At 42.9% G+C, this 18,323-nt stretch overlaps 2 protein-coding genes across 3 annotated transcripts in view; one reads left to right on the top strand and one right to left on the bottom strand.

Annotated features, from left to right (window-relative positions):
• Nucleotides 1-747: 747 nt before the first annotated feature.
• ARPC1A (actin related protein 2/3 complex subunit 1A) lies at nucleotides 748-16,660 on the bottom strand. 2 transcript variants are annotated; one of them, XM_053992027.1, is made up of 10 exons: nucleotides 16,513-16,660; nucleotides 13,209-13,290; nucleotides 12,351-12,455; nucleotides 9,691-9,913; nucleotides 7,959-8,066; nucleotides 4,898-5,110; nucleotides 3,637-3,712; nucleotides 3,257-3,450; nucleotides 2,247-2,337; nucleotides 748-1,154 (listed from the first exon to the last, which is right to left on the bottom strand). In XM_053992027.1, the coding sequence occupies exons 2-10, from the start codon at nucleotides 13,270-13,272 to the stop codon at nucleotides 1,116-1,118; spliced, it is 1,113 nt and encodes a 370-aa protein (XP_053848002.1). In that variant the 5' UTR covers nucleotides 13,273-13,290; nucleotides 16,513-16,660; the 3' UTR covers nucleotides 748-1,115. The 2 variants fall into 2 exon arrangements, with proteins under 2 accessions (XP_053848002.1, XP_053848003.1); XM_053992028.1 differs by having other exon boundaries at nucleotides 13,209-13,313; nucleotides 16,513-16,604.
• KPNA7 (karyopherin subunit alpha 7) overlaps nucleotides 16,657-18,323 on the top strand; it is a 49,487-nt gene continuing 47,820 nt past the window's right edge. The window contains exon 1 of the mRNA XM_053992023.1: nucleotides 16,657-16,732. The gene's annotated coding sequence lies outside the window, so the exon portion shown is untranslated. The remainder of the gene's footprint in view (nucleotides 16,733-18,323) is intronic.

Genomic DNA, 18,323 nt, shown 5'->3' with positions numbered 1-18,323 from the left:
CCTGCAGCTTCATTTGCCCACTAGCTGTTATAAATACAGGATTTTATGGGTTGAGAGCTCAGCTCTAACAGGACACAGAATCCCAGAACCACCAAAGGTGGAAAAAACCTCCAAGTTCATTAAGTCCAACCTGTGACCAATCCCCACCTTGCCAACCAGCTCAGAGCACTGAGTGCCACATCCAGTCATTCCTTGAACACCTCCAGGGATGGTGATTCCCCAGCCTTGAAGTTTCACAGACTTACCAAGAGATTTGCTTTCAATTTGTCTTCCCCAGATGAGGCTCAGCAGATTTTTGTCTCACTTTCCACAAAGAGCTTTCCATCCTGTCCCACAGGCACTGCCCTGGGAGCAGGCTGGGGACCAACTCCAAAGACAACTACAAATAATTCTGGTCACTCACCTTTGGAAAAATGTCACTCACTAAGCAGACAACAAAAGAGACCTTCAGGTTAATTTGCTGTTGTTATGGATTAAATGCAAGGCAGACAGAATGAAGAGAAGTAGGATAAAATCATTCATCCTCCAAAATCGTCACCTCAAGGGAAGAATTTGCCTGGAAGAAGCTCATCTGAATCTTCACATCCAGATCATCAGAACTCCAGGTCTTTCAACTTTAGAACCTTTCAGTTAAGATGAACTTCTGCTTTAAGGCCATAAAATATCAGTGCAGGGTTTTCCCCACTCTGTCTCTCCTCCAATTCCCTTAACATCCCTTTTTTAATCAATAAACATCAAAACAAAGAATGAGTTTTTCTCTTTTTTATTATTATTATTATTATTTCTAGCAGACAATTTACATAAAATTCCCCTTTTAAGTTAGTGATTCATAACTTCTTGCAATAAACTACTTAAAGAGCAGCTTTGGTAAAGAATGGAATGAAACAACCAACCAAAAAAAAAAACAAAAAAAACAACAAAACCAAAACAACAATCACAGCTGATTTTGAAACCAACACAATTCACCAAATTTAGATTCAAAAGAAAATCTGCCAAGCTGTATTTTCTCAGTGTTTCCAAATATTTCACCTTCCTCCTCCCTTTTCAGGTTTGTGCAGATGTGGGAGCTGCGTTCTGTCAAGCAGTTTGTCCTGCTAGATCACGGAAATCCATCTTTACATGATTCGTAGCCCTTGGATGGAGGACTCTAAAGTCTTGAAGGAGAGAAAAAAAATCTTAATTACAATCTGCTGCTGTAGCTTGGGCTAAATAATTCAGTGTAAATGCTAAAAAAAAAAAAAACAAGCAAAAAACATCAATATTTGAAATTAGACTCAGTCACAGAATCCCAGAATGGTTTGGGATTAAAGCTCATCTCATTCCAGCCCCTGCCATGGCAGGGACACCTTCCACAGTCCCAGGTGGCTCCAAGCCCTGTCCAGCCTGGCCTTGGACACTTCCAGGGATCCAGGGGCAGCCACAGCTGCTCTGGGCAACCTGTGTCAGGGCCTCCCCACCCTCACAGGGAAGAATTTCTTCTTTAAGCAAAGGATTTCTTCCTAATGCAAGAGCCAGAGGCCACAACAGTCGTTCCTTTCAATCTCAGGCATGTACAGGCCAACGATACAGACCCAAAAACTGCACTAAAGCAGCTTAGAGACCTCAACTTCTTGTTTGACTGCTGTCCCCAGCAGAGCATTCTGGCACCACAGAGCACAGACAATCTGTTCTTTCCCTAAATCAGATCCCACATCCCAGATTTGGGAAGGCCAACAGGGACCTCTGTTGGCCAGGCCTGAGCAAAGCAAGCATGGGCATTAATATATCCTTTTAGGATTTTCAATACTGTATTTTCCAGCTGTTAGAGACAGCTCCTTGGGTAAGTTAATTCTGAGAGGACAGGACCATGTTCTGCAGCAGGGCAATGAGCAGAGCCCCGTGGGATGGGAGAAGGAAGAGGCAAGGGGTCGTGTTGTACAAATTGCTCCAGCCCAATTGTGGCTGAGGCTGGAGAATGAAAGAATTAAGGGGATTCCTACAGGGACATTAAGTAATTCTATTAAAAATTAAGTCTGTATTAGCACCATCTGCTTAACAAACTGCATCTGCATTTATGCAGATTCTTGGATCAGTTTTTCTTATGGATTTCACTAATGGTTTTGAATATTCCAGTCTGGATTTCCTGCTGCTACTAAAACCTGGCTTGAGGCTGAGCCCCAGGAGTTGATACTAGAGATTAAAAAAAAAAAAAACATCCACCACCCCAGCTAGTTGACAGAAACATGGTAGTAAAAGCACATTTTTACCTTAAAATCCCAGATGGTCATTGCTCCATCGATGCCGGTGGTGCAGAATTTCCGACAATCCCGTTTGTCAATCTCATAAATAGACACTTGGCTGCAAACAGAGAGTGAGAGCTCCAACACCCATTCCAGAGAGCCAGAAAACTGGGAAATTTGGGTTGAATTCTACTCCTACTCTTTGGATGGAGACATGACTATACCAGAGCCTACACTAGATTCTTGGTAGAATGCCTCAGAAAAATAAGCCAAGAAAAAGATGCTGATAGCTCTTTAATGGCTTGGTGAGACAAAATGTTTTCCTTGAATAAAGAGAAATTGCTCAACATCCCTGGGGATCACATGATTTTTTTAATGCAAAGATATTTTACCCGATTAACCCGAATGAATCTTTTTGATTAACAGAATTGTTGAATGGTTTGGGGTGGAAGGGACCTTAAAACCCATCCAAGTCCCACTCCCTGCTGTGGGCAGAGACACCTTCCACTATCCCAGGTTGCTCCAACCTGGCCTTGAAAGCTTCCAGGGATGGGGCAACTACAGCTTCTCTGGGCAGCCTGTGCCAAGGACCTCCCCACCCTCACAGGGAAGGATTTTTCTGTATGTTTAACCTAAATTTCCCTTCTTTCAGTCTGAAAACAGTGATACATAATAAATAAATACACATGGCCGTAACATCTGAAAAAGGAAGGTGGTATGTGAATTTCAGGTGGATTTTGCTGACTGGATTTTGCACAGTGCCGCCAGCCTCTTGGGAACTACCCACATATTTGATAAGATAAGCTGTGTCCAAGGTACACAACACATTAACCACGAGCAAACAGCTGCAGCCATGTCAATGATTAACCAGCAGCCACGTAAATCCCAGAAACAGAGAGCTGCTAGGGAAAGACCACAAGGAAAAAAGAGTACCAGCTACACTCTTCTGGTACAGCAAACCTAAGGGTTGGCAGAACACCCTGGGAAATGGGCATGGAGAACATTCCCTGCCCTGCTCCTGGCAGCAGGACACTCACGTTATACTGTTTTGGTGCAGTGTCTCCAGGGTGGTGTTGCGGTCTTCCGTGGTGGCTCTTTTATCCATGTTCCGGAAGCGCTCCATGGCGGAGATGTTGCGCTGGATGCTCTGTTTGGGAATGTCTAGTTTGGAAACGAAGCTCAGCAAGCCACGGTCGTCACAGTTGAAGAGCATCGGGCAGCAGTCGTGGCCCTGCAACCAAACACCACGGTGGTGAGGAAACACCACCTCAGCATTCCCAGCCTGCCCTTCCAACACGCAAACACTGGCACCACGGCAGAGCTTGTTTAGTATTATTACTAACTGTGCAAAATATGGGGTTTTCTCCCCCTCCAAAACACGACAAAGCTCTGCAAGGAGGAAATAGCAGACACTTACAGCTGCCACCACGCTGTTCTCGGAGACAAAGGACACGCTCAGGAGTGGGAGGAACTCTGTTTTCAGCTGCGAAACCCTGAGCACAAGGACATTTGTTAGAGGGATTCAATGAAACCTCTCATTTTCGGCTCTAACAAAAAATAGGCACCGTTCCCACACAAGGATTGTTGGAAAAGTCGAGGTAGCTCGCCTGTCCTGTGGTGACAACAGAAGGTTGTGATTTGCAATAAAAAGTTTCAGCCTAATGAAAGCGTGCTGGAAGATTTATAACAAAGCCAAGTATTCCAGGTGAAAGGCTAACATTATCAAAATTGTATAAACAGGGGCAAGAGTTCAAAAGGAATACCCCCCAAAATGTCTGCTTTGAGGAAGATATTAATTTCATTTGAATATAAAAAACACTTGAAATGTTGATGCTTGACATCTTTGCAGAGGGAAAATCCTTGATGTTCATTTAAGTCAATTTTTGCGATTTAATGACAAATAAAGAGAATTCTTAAACACTTTCTAATTAATTATATTCCCTGCCAGGTACTTATACAACTGTACTGATCAGAACCACAATTCAAAATTAATCCCAGCAATGTCTGGATGACCCCAGAGACTTCTGCTACCAAAACATATGGAGAATCTCATCCTTCCTGGCTGGAAAGCCAAGGACACTGCAAAGTTATGCAGATCAAGAGGAGCAGCAGAAGGAGCAATTGTTAGTAAAGTATTTTGTTGGATTGGGAGGTGTAAGTTGAAACCTTGCATCAGCAGCATCTTAAGGACAGATGTTGGAATTAATATTTAATGAACTTATTTTCCAGATTCTGGTTAGAGATGCGGTCTTAGTGCTGCAGTGAGCATGTTTCTGGATTCTCTTTGAATTGGGAATATTGCCTGGAATATTGCTTGGAATATTTTGTATTGCAAATATTATTTTGAAAAAGGAAATATTGTTTCCCTGGTTACTCAGTGGAACATACCTTTTTTCCTAAATGCCTCTTCCCCCCCCCCCCAAAAAAAAACCTTGCTATACCGTCACCAAAGGATTCTTACAAAGAATCAAAAGTATATACTCTAAAATTTGCAGAAACAAACCTTATTTATAGAATATTTATATAAGCCTCAAAGAGACTCCTAGAACCTACAGTAAAACAGGCAACAGAGGCACGAGCTTGCGAGCCCAATATTCCACACAGAACCACGGAATCATTAAGGTTGGACAAAACCTTTAGGGTCATCAGGCTCACAGTACCAGCAAGGGGATACTCACATCATGTTTTTGGAGGCATCAGCCACTGACACGGTGCTGTCATGACTGACCCAGGCCAGGCGGTTGCCGCTGGCGGAGAAGCTCACGCTGTGCACCCACCCTCCGCTGCCTGCGCCCCCAAATTCCGACATCAGCTGCCCAAAAGGCATCTTGGAGCCCCAGGGTGTGCTGGCTGGCTTTTCATCCACTTCCTTAATGTAAGCAGAGAACACCCTGCAAATAAAAAGATTTTGGTGTGAACAAAGAGAGAACGAAGCTCCTGGGAGCATGGGGTGCGTTTCGTGTTGGAAGGAGAGAGATGTGTCCTGATTCTCCCAAAATAAAATATTTTGGTGTCTTTGAACAAGCCTGGAAGCAGCATGCTGAGAGAAAGCAGCAGTACAAAGCACACAGGTTTCTCATAAATGCTGTTCTTGTAGCCCTCTCCCTTTCTTTCCAGAAGATGGCACAAAAATACACGTTTGTCAGTGCATTTTTCCCCGTGCCAAGATTTCCCTTTCATCCTTTTGCAGTGCTAACAGCTCTCCAGAGTCAAGCCTTCAGTTAGAGAAAACCCAGGAATGGCACTGTATAATTAGAATCTAATACAAACACCTACAAAATTACCCACTTTTTAAGAACATTCCCGTTTTAGCAGGATTTCAAAGAAAGAAATGTGATGTTCTAATGCCAGCAAAGGAGCTCTGAGCCACCTTCTTCCGGCTCATTATTGCAAAAATGCCTTGAAAACCTGAAATACTGCAATGTTTTTATAGGGTTTTTTTTCCCCCAGCACTACAATTTTTAAGGAATGTTTAAATAGAAAGCCTCCCCCTTTCATCAAATTCCTTCTGCATGATTCAGCCATGCCACAATATGGTGTTCTTGACTGTTACCATGGAATTTAATAGGACGTCACAACCATAAGATTTGAGTCCATTGAACAGGAGGAGCAAGGCAGCTACACCATGCTACTACCAGAGGGGAAAAAAAATATCAGTATAAATGAAAAACTGTAATCAAATATTCATGGTTGCAGTCACACAGAAATAGGAATTATTTTATAGTGAGTTGAAGAAAATGTAGCTTCCCCTTCCCTGTTTTTTGTATCTTTTGTATGTCTGGGGTAAGCACTTCCAAAGGTTCCTATATTCAGCTTATTTCAATAAAGCTGCTCATTTGGAATGAGAAGGGTTTAACTGCAGCTATATTAGGTATGGATTTTCAGGGAATTAAGTATGGATATATATTTGGCTCTATTAGTTTAAATATAATCTAATGATAATCCCTTAAAAATCTGAATTTTATAGAGCCACCTAAAAGGATGGTCTCTTAATGTATGGAAGTAGGACAAGATGTTTAAAGCAGCAGCCTTTGACACAAGGCAGGAAAATCATACCTAAGTAGGGAAGACCTTGAATTTAACTGTTAATTAAAAATATAAGAAGTCTTCCCCCTTATAAAGTCTCCCTGTCTTTTAAAACCAAAATCACCTCAGCCTGAAGGCCCCAGCCTCCAAAGAATGTTGGGAAATGACATTCATTCCCTCAGCAAGAACATAAAATAATACTTATATGGTGCTGGTAGCTACAGATACATATGTATTTCAGATAAATACAAGGGGAGCTCATTTGTCTTGGCAAAGCACCAAAAATCTCTGCTGAATACCCAGCAATTTGCAGCCTCCTGCCCTCCATTCCTTCTCCAAAATGTTTCCCACTTAGCTGCTTATTATGTGGCAGTGGCTCTGGCAGATCCATTTCCTAATTTCCATCAGAACAGGTGCACACTCCAGGTATCTTTTTTTTTTTTTTTTTTTTTTTTTTTTTTTTTTTTTTTTAATATGGAACTGAAGGGAGAACTGGAATTCTAGAGATCTGTACTCATAATTTACAAAAGATAATAGTTTTTCATGGTTTTGGGGAAGAAACAATCCTACAGTCCCAGAATGGTTTGGGTTGGACACACACACACACATTTCAGGTGACCTATGCCAAAAGCCTGAGGTCCTTTATGAAACCAAATTTAAAAGCTTCCACATGTGAAAAGTAGCTGCTTCTGTTTCACATCACCTATTTTGTGACAAGAAGTGAATACATACAGTTTATCTAATTTGAACTGTAAATAAGGCAGGAAAGAGGAGACAACTCTCCCCTCTCTTTCCATGCTTCCATTTAACATCTCTCCTTATATGAAAAGGTATCAAAGGATGGGGTTTAGATGTGAGGGTTTCATTCTGAAATAAGGAATGCAATAGTCAGTCCCACCTCCCCCTCCCACTCCTCCTTAGTCATTTTTAGTCCACACTTTGAAGCTTAAAAATTGCCCTATTACATAAAGAATTTAAGAAAAGAAGCTTTCATTGTCATTCAAGGTACAAGTGATTAAGTCAGTGCAGATTCAAGTCAGGCCCTGCAGACTCCCCTGCAGTGACCCCAAGCACAGAGCAGTTTGCAGGGCCCATCCCTCACACTGTAATTTCACTATCAGTTGCTAAATCTCCCCCATCCATCTCTCACACCAATCTGCCTTTAACAGCCTTTTTTTTTCTTAATGGTCTTCAAAAAATCTCTTCTATTGTGTTGAGTTGCAGGTGGATCAATTCCTTGATTCTGCTCCCCACAGGCAAAGGGGAGGAAACAAGGAACTCAGAGAACAAAAAGATGGGATAACACCTTTGGAAATGACCAGTTACTCTGAATTTTGGAACTGCACCATTAGGGTATTGCTTTTTAAACTCTAACTAGCAGTGTTGGTGTTCTACAAGATGACACCTGCTAATCCAACTTCAGCCTAATGACCAGCTCTCAGCATAAATGCTGTGTAATGCTGGGAAGGAACCCAGCAATTCCCCAAATTCACGTGTGTCCCTCAGCAGATCCATGCTGGCTGTGCAAAATCAGGACACAGCAGCACCAAAGCCAAGGTTTCTCAAGCTGGATATTTTATTTTGGCACCAACAGCAGTACACAATGAGCCACCTTTTATTCTAATAGCAAGTGCAAATACCTGATCAACATACTCAAGCTACTGATTTGATCCAGTAACCCAAACTGTAGATAGATATTTCAGGTTCTCTCACCTGCACTTGAAGTCACAGGATCCTGCAGCCAGCAGGACATTGTTGGGGTGCCAGTCCAGGCTGAGGACAGTGGAACGAATGGGCTTTTTAATGTGTTTGCTCACCCACCTAAAATAAAACCAAACCAAAATAAGACATATATTTTATATGAACATATTTTACCTGATTCCCACAAATCCATGAAACACTCCTCAAAAAGATCACTCCCTGTCAATGGCTAAACACATCAGTCCTGGAAAAAACTTCATGTCCAAATCTTTCACATTCTTTTGTGCAGTCTGTGAACTTTATGCCTAGCTTAATTAAACTTTCAAATAATATGAACAAACTCATTAAATATGCATCTCCTCAGCTAAGTCCTATTCCCCTTCAGGCTGATTTTTATAATGCATCAGATGGAACTCCTTGATGTGAAATTTGCCCAGGAATTGCCAGGTCTCTTCCCCCCAGTGAACATGAGGTCACCTGTGACTGTGACACTGAGCTAAGCAGCACTATTTGCATGGATCACCAAGCACAAGCCCTTCTCCAGTCCTTCCAATGAATTTTATAGTCACATCTCTTGCCTATTGACTTTTTTACTGTTCAAAAATACAATAACTATAAAACACAAGAAAATGGGGGACTGCCAATGACCCAACCATTCATCTCAATTATCTGCAGTGCAGTGCAAAGTGGTCCTGCTGCTGAATTCATCAATAGTGGCCTAAATATGTCCCAGCAGATTTGGTTTATCTGAACTATTTACAAACTAGGAATTAAATCTATTATTCACTTGATGGACTTTGGGATGATGCTGCTTTTTCTTTGATTTTAATTCCATCAGGCACAAGTTTTAAGGCTCACAATTTACAAATCATATTTCTTTAGCATATGGAGTCTTGATTCTTTTGCAGACAAGTGAGGCAGAGAAAAAATATTGATAAATGAATATGCTGAAAAGCATAAAAGTCCAAAACAATCTTTAAAATGTATTTTGCAGATGGTGTCATTGTTTTTCATCTCCACATGGCAGACTGCACACAGAACACCTGTGTTTTTGTGGCTGTTTATGCAACCCAAAGCAAGAGATACTCCACACACTGATTTCAGCTACAGATGATACAGCAAATGTAGCTCCAACACGTGCAGCTCAAAGGGAGAAGATCAGAAACATTAAGTTTAGATGCTAAAATGAGAAAAATGTTAATGGTGAAAATATCTTTGTGATATTCCTATGTGAAATCTATAAACTGTGGTAAAAGTACATGACAAAATGCAGAACAGGTCGATGACAAGCTCAAACATCTTCTAACAGATCTCCCTGGAGATGTGACAGAATGACAAGAAATGGCCCAAAAGAATAGATACGGAAGAAAGATTCCAGTGAAAATGTCTTCATTCATTCTTGCATGAAGAGGGGGAAGGAAATATTTATCTTTTTTCAACCACAGAGTTGTAGTAATGAAATCTTTATTCTGCAGAAATTCTTGCACTTTTCAGAAAAGCAACATATGTTTATGGCAGTCAGGCAGAACACATCCACGCCAACTTGTACTGTCTGAAAATAGACAAAGTCAAAGGCCTTTAGGTGCTACAGCAGAGTGAAGAATAGAGAGAATTTTTTTCCCTAAACGTTAAAGTCCACAAAAGAACTGATGAGGCCATCCCTCTACATTTCCTGAACATTTTAGGAATTAGTAAAATACTTCAGCTTTCCCATGCCGACCTTAAAGATATAAAACCAGCTCACCAGTCATTTTCAGACTCAAAGTAGCACACAGATATGAGTCGAGCTCCACTGCCCACAGCAAACTTGTTCTCCAAGGGAGACCACTTGACGAAGGTGGCGGCACGGTTGATCCTGAGGATGACGAGGGTGGGTTTCCACACGCCGTCCTTCTGGCTCCACACGTAGGCGTTGCGGTCGGCGCCGCACGTCACGATGCGGTCGCTTTTGGGAGCCCAGTCAATACCTGCAAGTGAAGAGGTCACAGGAATTCATTTTCCCCTCATGCTGTTAGCTTTATGTTAAGGCAAAGAGGAGATCACCTCACAGCCCTCTGTCGCAGAATCCCAGAATTGTTTGTGGTGGAAAGGACCTTAAAGATCATCCAGTTCCAACTCTGTGCCAGCTCCCATTTGCTATCCCAGGTTGCTCCAAGCCCCATCCACTTGGACACTTCCTTGGACAATCCCAGGGATTCAGGGGCAGCCTCAGCTTCTCCAGGCAATCTGAGCCAGGGCCTCATCACCCTCACAGGGAAGGATTTTGCCATATATCTAAACCTAAATTTCAGTCTGAAGCCATTCCTCCCTGCCCTGTCACTGCAGTTCCTGACAAACTGATCACTTAGACAGTTATTACTGTCATATCATTCCCCTTCATCTCTTATTCTCCACGAGCTGTGAGGGATACTTGTTTCTCCCTGTAGCTTTCATCAAAACTGCACATCCCAAATTCCCAGATCCCAGGGATTTGCTGGCTGAGGAAGCTCCGAGGGCTGGCCAACAGGTGGAGCTCTGCAGACTGGCCAAGGCCTGTCCACCAGCACCCTCCAAACCTCTGACTTCTGCAAGATCCCTCTCAACAGCTGAAACTCAGCAATTCTGAAAGTACACAACCTCTAACAACATTTTGTGCTTGCTGCCAGACTGCAGCCATGATCTAAAGTTTCAAAAACAGGGATTTTTGGTTAGATGTTATCAATCTTTACGTACTGACACAATCCTTATGCTATTTCCATGCCTATTTAAGCTGTGCCACAAGAAAGGTTTACCAAGAAAAAAATAACGAAGTCAAACAATAAAATAAAACCTTTGATAAAGCTGTCAGTGCTTCTTTCCCCTCCTAGGCAATGAAGGATGTTCCCAACTGGGAAGTCTTATGGGAACATTATTTTTCATCTTTTTTCTAGCTTCCTTTGGGAAGCAGTCCTCAACTCTCCTGCCACAAATTATCTATCAGTGGTTTTCCATTACTACATTCAGTATTAAAAACATCTCTTAAGCTCACAAACTGAAAGTGGGATCAAAGCTGTAGAAAGAATTTGCACTAATGTTATCATATTATTCATACATTGTTTACTTCAATATACATTTATGCTTAAAAAGTGAAGAGCTTGGTAGTCTGAAACTACAGTTACAGGAGTCCTAGCAGTGCCTTTGAAAGAGGGACCATCCTGCCTCTCTTTCCTTCTCCTGCCCACCACCTCCTCTCACCAGCCCTGGTGCTGTTCTGACTTAGGCCAAGTTCAGATTTTTTAGCTTAGCAGAAAACAAGCTCTTCCTGTGAGTGAGTAGAGGCAGCTCACCACAAACCTGAGTCAGGAGAAGGACCTTGATCTCCTGTGATCAGGAGCTGCAGTGGCAGCAGCTGACTCACTCCTGTCAGGGGTTACAAGCAGTTTGATCAGTGGATCTCCTGTGTGTAACCACAGCTTAACTCCACTCTTTACAACCACCACAGCATTTCGTACTCCAAAGGTACACACTGTGCAGGAAAGCAGGGAGAGCTCTTTTCCCTAGTCATGAATATTTGGCTTCTAACACTAACAAGTACAAGTAGAATGTCTTGGGAGGACACACTTAATTTGTAATGCAGCCCAAGTGACTCTTCACAAAGAAGCAGGGACAGTTGTGCTCTTGGACAGCAAGAATTGGAAAAATTGAATAAAGTTCCTGCAAAATGCTGTTGGACTGATACTTCTGCCCATTAATGAGCTGACAACAGAATTTGCTGCTTTGGGTCAGTGCTTGTATTAATTATTTTCATTTATTTAAGAGAATAAAGCCCTTTTAAAAATATCACCATGGGAAAAAAATCCCAGTAATATAAAAGACTGCCACAGGATAATCACATTTTTTAAAATAACACCTTGTGACCCAACGTGGCAGCTCTTCTTAATTTTCATTGTGGATGTACAGGGCCTGCAATAAATGTGCTCACTGACCGTCTAAGTCCAGGTCTGAGCACTTCAAATGTTTATACAGTCCCTAAAAAGGGGTATTTATTTTTGTTGGAAACCACAAAGCAATTCTACAGTCGCATACTTGATGAAATTTTAGTACTAGCACTTGAAAGGGAGCAGCATGCATCACTGTGACACAACCAGATTACTTCAGTAGACTGAAAATGTGTTCTCATTATGTCATTAGGGATGAAAAATAAGCCATAGATAAGAAAAAATGGCTCAGTAGCTCCACTGAAATGTCTGGAAATGAGGTAGGGCTTTTCTTCCTAACACTCACTGCATGCAGTTCAGAAAACTGCTGCAAGGCTCCATCTAAGTGGGAATGCCAACCTATAAAAAGATCTATTTACTCAACACTTGCAGATTTCCTGTTCAGAATCTCAACTGGAGAAAAGAGGAGGGGTTGGAAAACTTCACATCTGCCTCAGCACAATCTCACCTGTAATGTGTCCATTGTGTTCCTTCAGCTCGTGAGCCTTCACCCACTGGTTCCCACTCTTCTTGTAGATGTGCACTTCATGGTTATTAGGGCTAATGGCAATCTCTTGAAGGAAGAAATAAAACAATCCAATTGTACAGAAGGCTTTTTAATAGCAAATGCTATATTTGGAAAGACTTTTCCCATCTAAAACCTCTATTCACAAATTTGAGAGCGTTAAATGGGCTTTGTAAACGAAGGGCCAAAATCCCTGGAAAATCTCCAATAATTATGGACAAAGAATCATGGAATGGTTTGGGTTGGAAGGCATCTTTAAGATCATCCAGTCCCAACCCCCTGCCATGGAAAGGGAAACCTTCCACTATCCCAAGTTGCTCCAAGCACCATCCAGCCTTGGGCACTTCCAGGCACAGCTTCTCTGGGAATCTGTGCCAGGGCCTCCCCACCCTCACAGGGAAGAATTTCTTCCCAAAATCCCATTTAGCCCTGCCCTCTAACAGTTTGATATTGGTACACATACCATGGTCATGTGTACTCTGCACAGGAACACAACACATTTGGAACACAACAATCCACATTATAGAGAAAACTTGGCCAAGAGGCAAAGCTTTGTGGAACACCAGGAAGACTTAATTACTTCCTATGCCAGAGTTCAAGCAACAGGCTTAGAAAAGCTTAGATTTGGAACACTTGTGCTTTTTGGACCAGAAGTAAAACATTTAACATGTAGAACTATGTATCTGATCACACCCTCCCTAAATGTGACACAGAACATCACAAGATCAAAAACTGACAGCAGAAAGAAAATAGCAATTGAAAAAAAGATAAATTAAAAATGAAAATGAACTTATTACTTACGAGTACGGTCTCTGTTCCAGGCATGGCAGGTGATTGGCTCCAGCAGGAACTGATGTAGAGACATTCCGAGATAAAGAGATTCCTATGTTGTAAAAAGTGAAAAGGCTGAAAGGTGTAAAATTGAAAACAAAACGCTTCAAAATGAGAGAATTAATAAAACCAAGTTAACCTTCAACATTTACCAAGCATCTTCCAGTGCAATGTTACAATTTATTTACAGATCACAACTTAATAAATACGATAAGGCTGCTCAAGAGCTGCCTGTAGCACACCCCCAGATAGTTTCAGTGGGATGATGGATTTGCATTGTCCTGCTTATGTCAGCTAATTGCAATTGCCCTGAAAGCCAGATACACTTGCTTCTTTTTGTAGCCTCACAGACAAGAGAGCAGGTCTTCAAGAAATCTAATAAACCTATTAATTTTACTAAGGAAATGGAACAATCAAAAAAAATAACTATCTAGGACAAAGGTCAGTGAACTGATTCTAGAGCCTGACTTGTATCCAGGCTCACAGGCAGCACTACAACAAAATCTTTTTTTCAGGAAGTCAAACTGATGTGTAACTGTGATCTGCTGATATATTATTTGATAAAATCATTCATATGAATCCTACAGAAAAATCACTAAGGTTAGTAATTAACTAATAAGTAATTTCTTCAAATTAATTCTAGCACTGAACTGTTTGATAATCAGGCTTCTGCCCCATGAAACTCAAACACTAAAACAAGCTGCATCACTGTAGTTTGTATTTTGTTTAAAAAAGGCTAAATACCTACTTTTTTCTTGTAACTGATGGCTGTTACAAGAGACAGTGCTGAAAATATGCAATTGGAGGCACATCCATCCGCAGACACAAAGTTGTTTAACGTGTTTTTATTATATTATCTTCCATCCATTTATGCTGCCTTTGGTTAATATAGGGCATAGAGTAGAATATTTTTGAAATTAAAATATTTTAGATGTTAAAGTATTTTAGATACTGAAATATTTTAGGTATTAAAATATACTATTCTATGTGCTGTATTAACCAGAGCAGCATAAATGGATGGAAGATAACACCATAAAAACTCAGGGTCACCTGTAATAATAAAAATGTGCACAGTTCAATGCATCCAACTTGGACTTGTCAATTCCTTTCTTATATTCCATTAACTTTCACAGCAATTTATCACTGCCTGATGGATCAAAGCATTTTTACCCCCACATATCCATCTTTAAAGAACTATCTCCGTGATGTCATTGCGAGACATCCACACCCATTACAGCCTGGAATTACAACATACCCAAGTATGGCCATGTTAGCAGAGGGTGGAGACTTCAGGACAAGGTAGGAATTTGGAAGCAAACAGGAAATGAATGGCAATCCAACAGAAACTTGGGAGTGGAAGAAGGATGAGTATGCTCTTAGGGAGCCTCAGGAATTACTATCACACCATCAGTTTAACAAATACTTTGAAAGTGCTGGATCTTGGAGCAGAGGTGAGACAGTATTTCACCAATGCAAGTAACTGGAGAGACTTTTTATTTTATTTAGTTTTTTGTTTAAGGAAATCGAGCACTGTTTTTCTAAAAATACACAAATTATGGGTGCATTTCAAATGTACTTGAAATACAACTTTTAACAATATGAACTTTTAGTCCAGCTCATAATTTTAACCAGCACAATTTTCACGGTTCTTATAATAATCAAATTCCACCAATCAAATGATGTATTAAATACACACAGTCCTAGGCAAAATAATTAATTATTCTTTGTTAATGTGAAAATGCTGCCATAATCTGGGTTACTTCTGCCCTTGGACATCCATCATTTGAGATTCCACGTGTGGAAGCAAAACACAACTGCAAAGTGCTTTTTCCAGGATCTTGCTTTAGCTCCTGCCAACATTCAGTAGCAGCACATTTCCATATACAGGAAAAGTTCAAGAGCTGTTCCACCAACAAGGAATGCTCAGCCTTTGCTACTCTTTCTGAAATAAAATGTAAAAATATCCACTCTTCTCTCCCCAAGGAATGCAGCTATTTTGAAACACTTTCTAATACAACTGTAGTATTTTATTCACAGATTGGCATTACATATGAAATATGGTCCCACTCTAACTCTTAGTTCAGGTATTTATTCTCAGCTGTTCCCAAAACCTATCCAAAGTTGTATGATCCATTCCTTCCCATTGATTGAAGTACCTGAGCTCCACAACTGGCTACAAGCCACCTTTTTCCATTTTGGTTTGGTTACAAACCCATAAAACACAACAATGATGATAACCTCAAAAAGCAGTGCTATTTCTGTCTCCTGATAGGCACAGTGATATTTTCTTTGGGAAGATAAATCTTGAAGAACTTTTCCAGTTATATTTATTCCTTACTAATAGACAGACAAAATCCAGCTTGTATTTCACTAGGGAAAATGCTGCTGGCTTTATAATTCTTGATAACCTCAATGCCTTCCTGTCATCCAACCCCAGAATCTCACATGGGGAAGATACTGGTATGACTTTTTACCAAGTACTTAATGCAGCTCTCCCTCAGTTTTATTTCAAATGGAAAGCAACTGACTTTGCGTTTCAATAAAATATTTTAAAATGGAGAAAAAAAAAGGGCAATCTTGCACCTTTTGTAGAGCAGTTCTTTCAGTACAAGGCCCGAAAGGATGGAGGTTGGGATGTACAGCACTCAGCTGCTGTCACCTCTTCTGGGGTGAGAAATATATGGTGAACGGTACTTGCTCATTCCTGGACAAACAACTAGCCAGGATACGGACTCAGAAGTGGGGACGGAATGTCTGTGTGTGACAGCAAGAAAGGGATCTTTTAAATCCCTTCCCATTCTCGGAGCACCTACATCACTTCCAAACACCTGGAAGCCAAGCACCTGCGGTGAAGGACAGCCTCCCAGCACCGCCACTCCCTCCCAAATCACTCAGCGCGGATTTCCCACGGGGGTGGCTCATCTCGGGCACCTCCTGACACAAGACACCGTCAGCACGGTAAAGCCGCCGGGATGCGCACGGATTGTGGGCTGCGGCCCTGCCAGCACAGGGCACGGCGGGGGCCCTGGGGGGTACAGCGGGGGATATGGCGGGGCACAGCGGGGGAAATGGGGGGCACCTCCTCGGGCCCGCCTCTCCCCGGCCCCTCAGCGCGCAGGGGTGAGCGGTGCCCACCGCCTCACCCTCAGCGGGGCGTCCCCAGCCCCTCGGGGCAGCGATGCCGCGGTGCCTTCCCCCCCGCGCTCCGCTCACGCCGGCGGGCCCGCAGGCTCCCCCCCACCCGCCGCCCATCGCTGCCGCGGCCGGGACTCACCTGAGGCGGCGGGGGCGGAGCGGGACTCGCGGACTCTGGGCAGTCAACGCGACTCCGCTCCGGCGGCGGGAGAGGCCGAGCGGGCCCGGCTCTGACACGGGCGGCAGGAAACGCGCTGGGCGCCTGCGCCGCCGGCCCTCCCCACACAAAGGGCGGAGCGGCGCCTGCGCGGCCCCTCAGGGCGGGGCGGCGCCGGCAGGGCATTGAGGAATTTGACGAGGTAAGGAGACAGGTTTAAGGTCATAAAATCCGGCTGTCAATGCACCCCCCGCCATAAACCACATCAGCCAAGCGCCTCTTAAACGCTTCCAAGAGTTGTGAGTCCACCACTTAGCTGGGTGAGCTGTCCCAATGTCTGACCACCCAAACAGTGGAAAAAAAAAAATTGTAACATCTAACCTGACTGTCCAGTGCGTCAACTTAAGGCCATTTCCTTCAGTCGTCTCACTGCAAGCACGGTAGAAGGGGCTGGATCCCACCTCAATACACCCTCCTTTCAGATCTACTACTGTAGTCAGCCTGGAGGACAAGGAAAGAAAACGGGGAAAAAAGAAGGTATTTCCCCCTGCCCAGTTGTTTCTCTGAGGAGAAAAAAACAAAAGGTGTGGTTATTAATTGTTCCCAGTAGATGAGTCCCAGAATACAGAGGTGCCACAATTTTGGACACATAATGAGATTGGGGTCCCAAACAGCAACACTCATCACCCATCCTACAGGATACATCACAGAGAATTTATACTGGTATAATCACCAGTGTAACGGAGACAAAATGCCACAAATATGAGGGCAAATAAATCCATGTTGAGTTTCCTTGGGACTAACCAAACCCAGTTTCCTCAGCCATGGCTTATAAGGTTTCCTAGACCTTTCATGAGGCTTTTGCCCTCCTCTGGACACACTCCAGCACCTCAGTGTCCTTTCTGAAAGGAGAGACCAGAACTGAGCTCAGCACTCGAGGTGTGGTGTCACCAATGCTGAGTACAGGGGGACAATCGCTGCCCTGGTCCTGCTGGCCACACTGTCCCTGATACAGGGAAAGATGCCCTTGGAGGGGACAGGGCTGCTCTGGAGCCAGGCTGGGAAAGCTGGGAAAGCCAGCCTGGAGAACAGAAGATCCAGAGAGACCTTAGAACCCCTTCCAGGACCTAAAAGGGCTCCAAGAGGGCTGGAGATGGACTTTGGACAAGGGCCTGGAGGGACAGGACACAGGGAATGGCTTCAAACTGAAAGAGGGAAAGGTTAGATGGGATATTGGGGAGAAATTCCTCCCTGTGAGGGTGGGGAGGCCCTGGCACAGGTTCCCAGAGCAGCTGTGGCTGCCCCTGGATCCCTGGAAGTGTCCAAGGCCAGGCTGGGACAGGGCTTGGAGCAACCTGGGACAGTGAAAGGTGTCCCTGCCCATGGCAGAGGGGTGGAACTGGATGAGCTTTAAGGTCCCTTCCAACCTAAACCATTCCATGATTCTCTGATTGAGGGTTGGAATATCAAAATAAGTTCATGAGCAATAATTTGCCCTACCTTAATTCCCTCGAGGAATTGCCTCCTCTTTGGGCTCTTATGGTTTGTCTCCTTCAAACTTGTGAGATTTTGTGAGCTCAAGTACAACAACAACGAACAAAAAAGTCTGGGAAAATGGGGAGAGATAAATGAGTCCCAGATATACTGAGGAGCAATAGAATAGTGAGTTTAATTTCAAGTCTGAGAGAAAATAAACAATTTATAAGCATCTCAAAGGAAAAAAAGAAGGTGAATGCTGGCCAGTATGACTTTGTCAGGAATGAATTGAGCCAATCTAATTTCCTCTTCTGGCA

Source organism: Vidua macroura, chromosome 16, assembly GCF_024509145.1.
Source record: "Vidua macroura isolate BioBank_ID:100142 chromosome 16, ASM2450914v1, whole genome shotgun sequence".
Taxonomy (NCBI): Eukaryota; Metazoa; Chordata; class Aves; order Passeriformes; family Viduidae; genus Vidua; species Vidua macroura.
Note: the sequence above shows the minus strand (reverse complement) of the source record. Positions and strands in the feature narration are given on the sequence as shown.

What these genes read in the sequence shown, in the direction of transcription:
- ARPC1A (XM_053992027.1), bottom strand. Translation starts at nt 13,272, where the DNA reads ATGTCTCTACATCAGTTCCTGCTGGAGCCAATCACCTGCCATGCCTGG. An exon ending in ACACAATGGACACATTACAG is followed by an intron (nt 9,914 to 12,350) that starts GTGAGATTGTGC and finishes CTTCACTTGCAG; the next exon opens with GTATTGACTGGGCTCCCAAA. An exon ending in TTTGAGTCTGAAAATGACTG is followed by an intron (nt 8,067 to 9,690) that starts GTGAGCTGGTTT and finishes GTTTTATTTTAG; the next exon opens with GTGGGTGAGCAAACACATTA.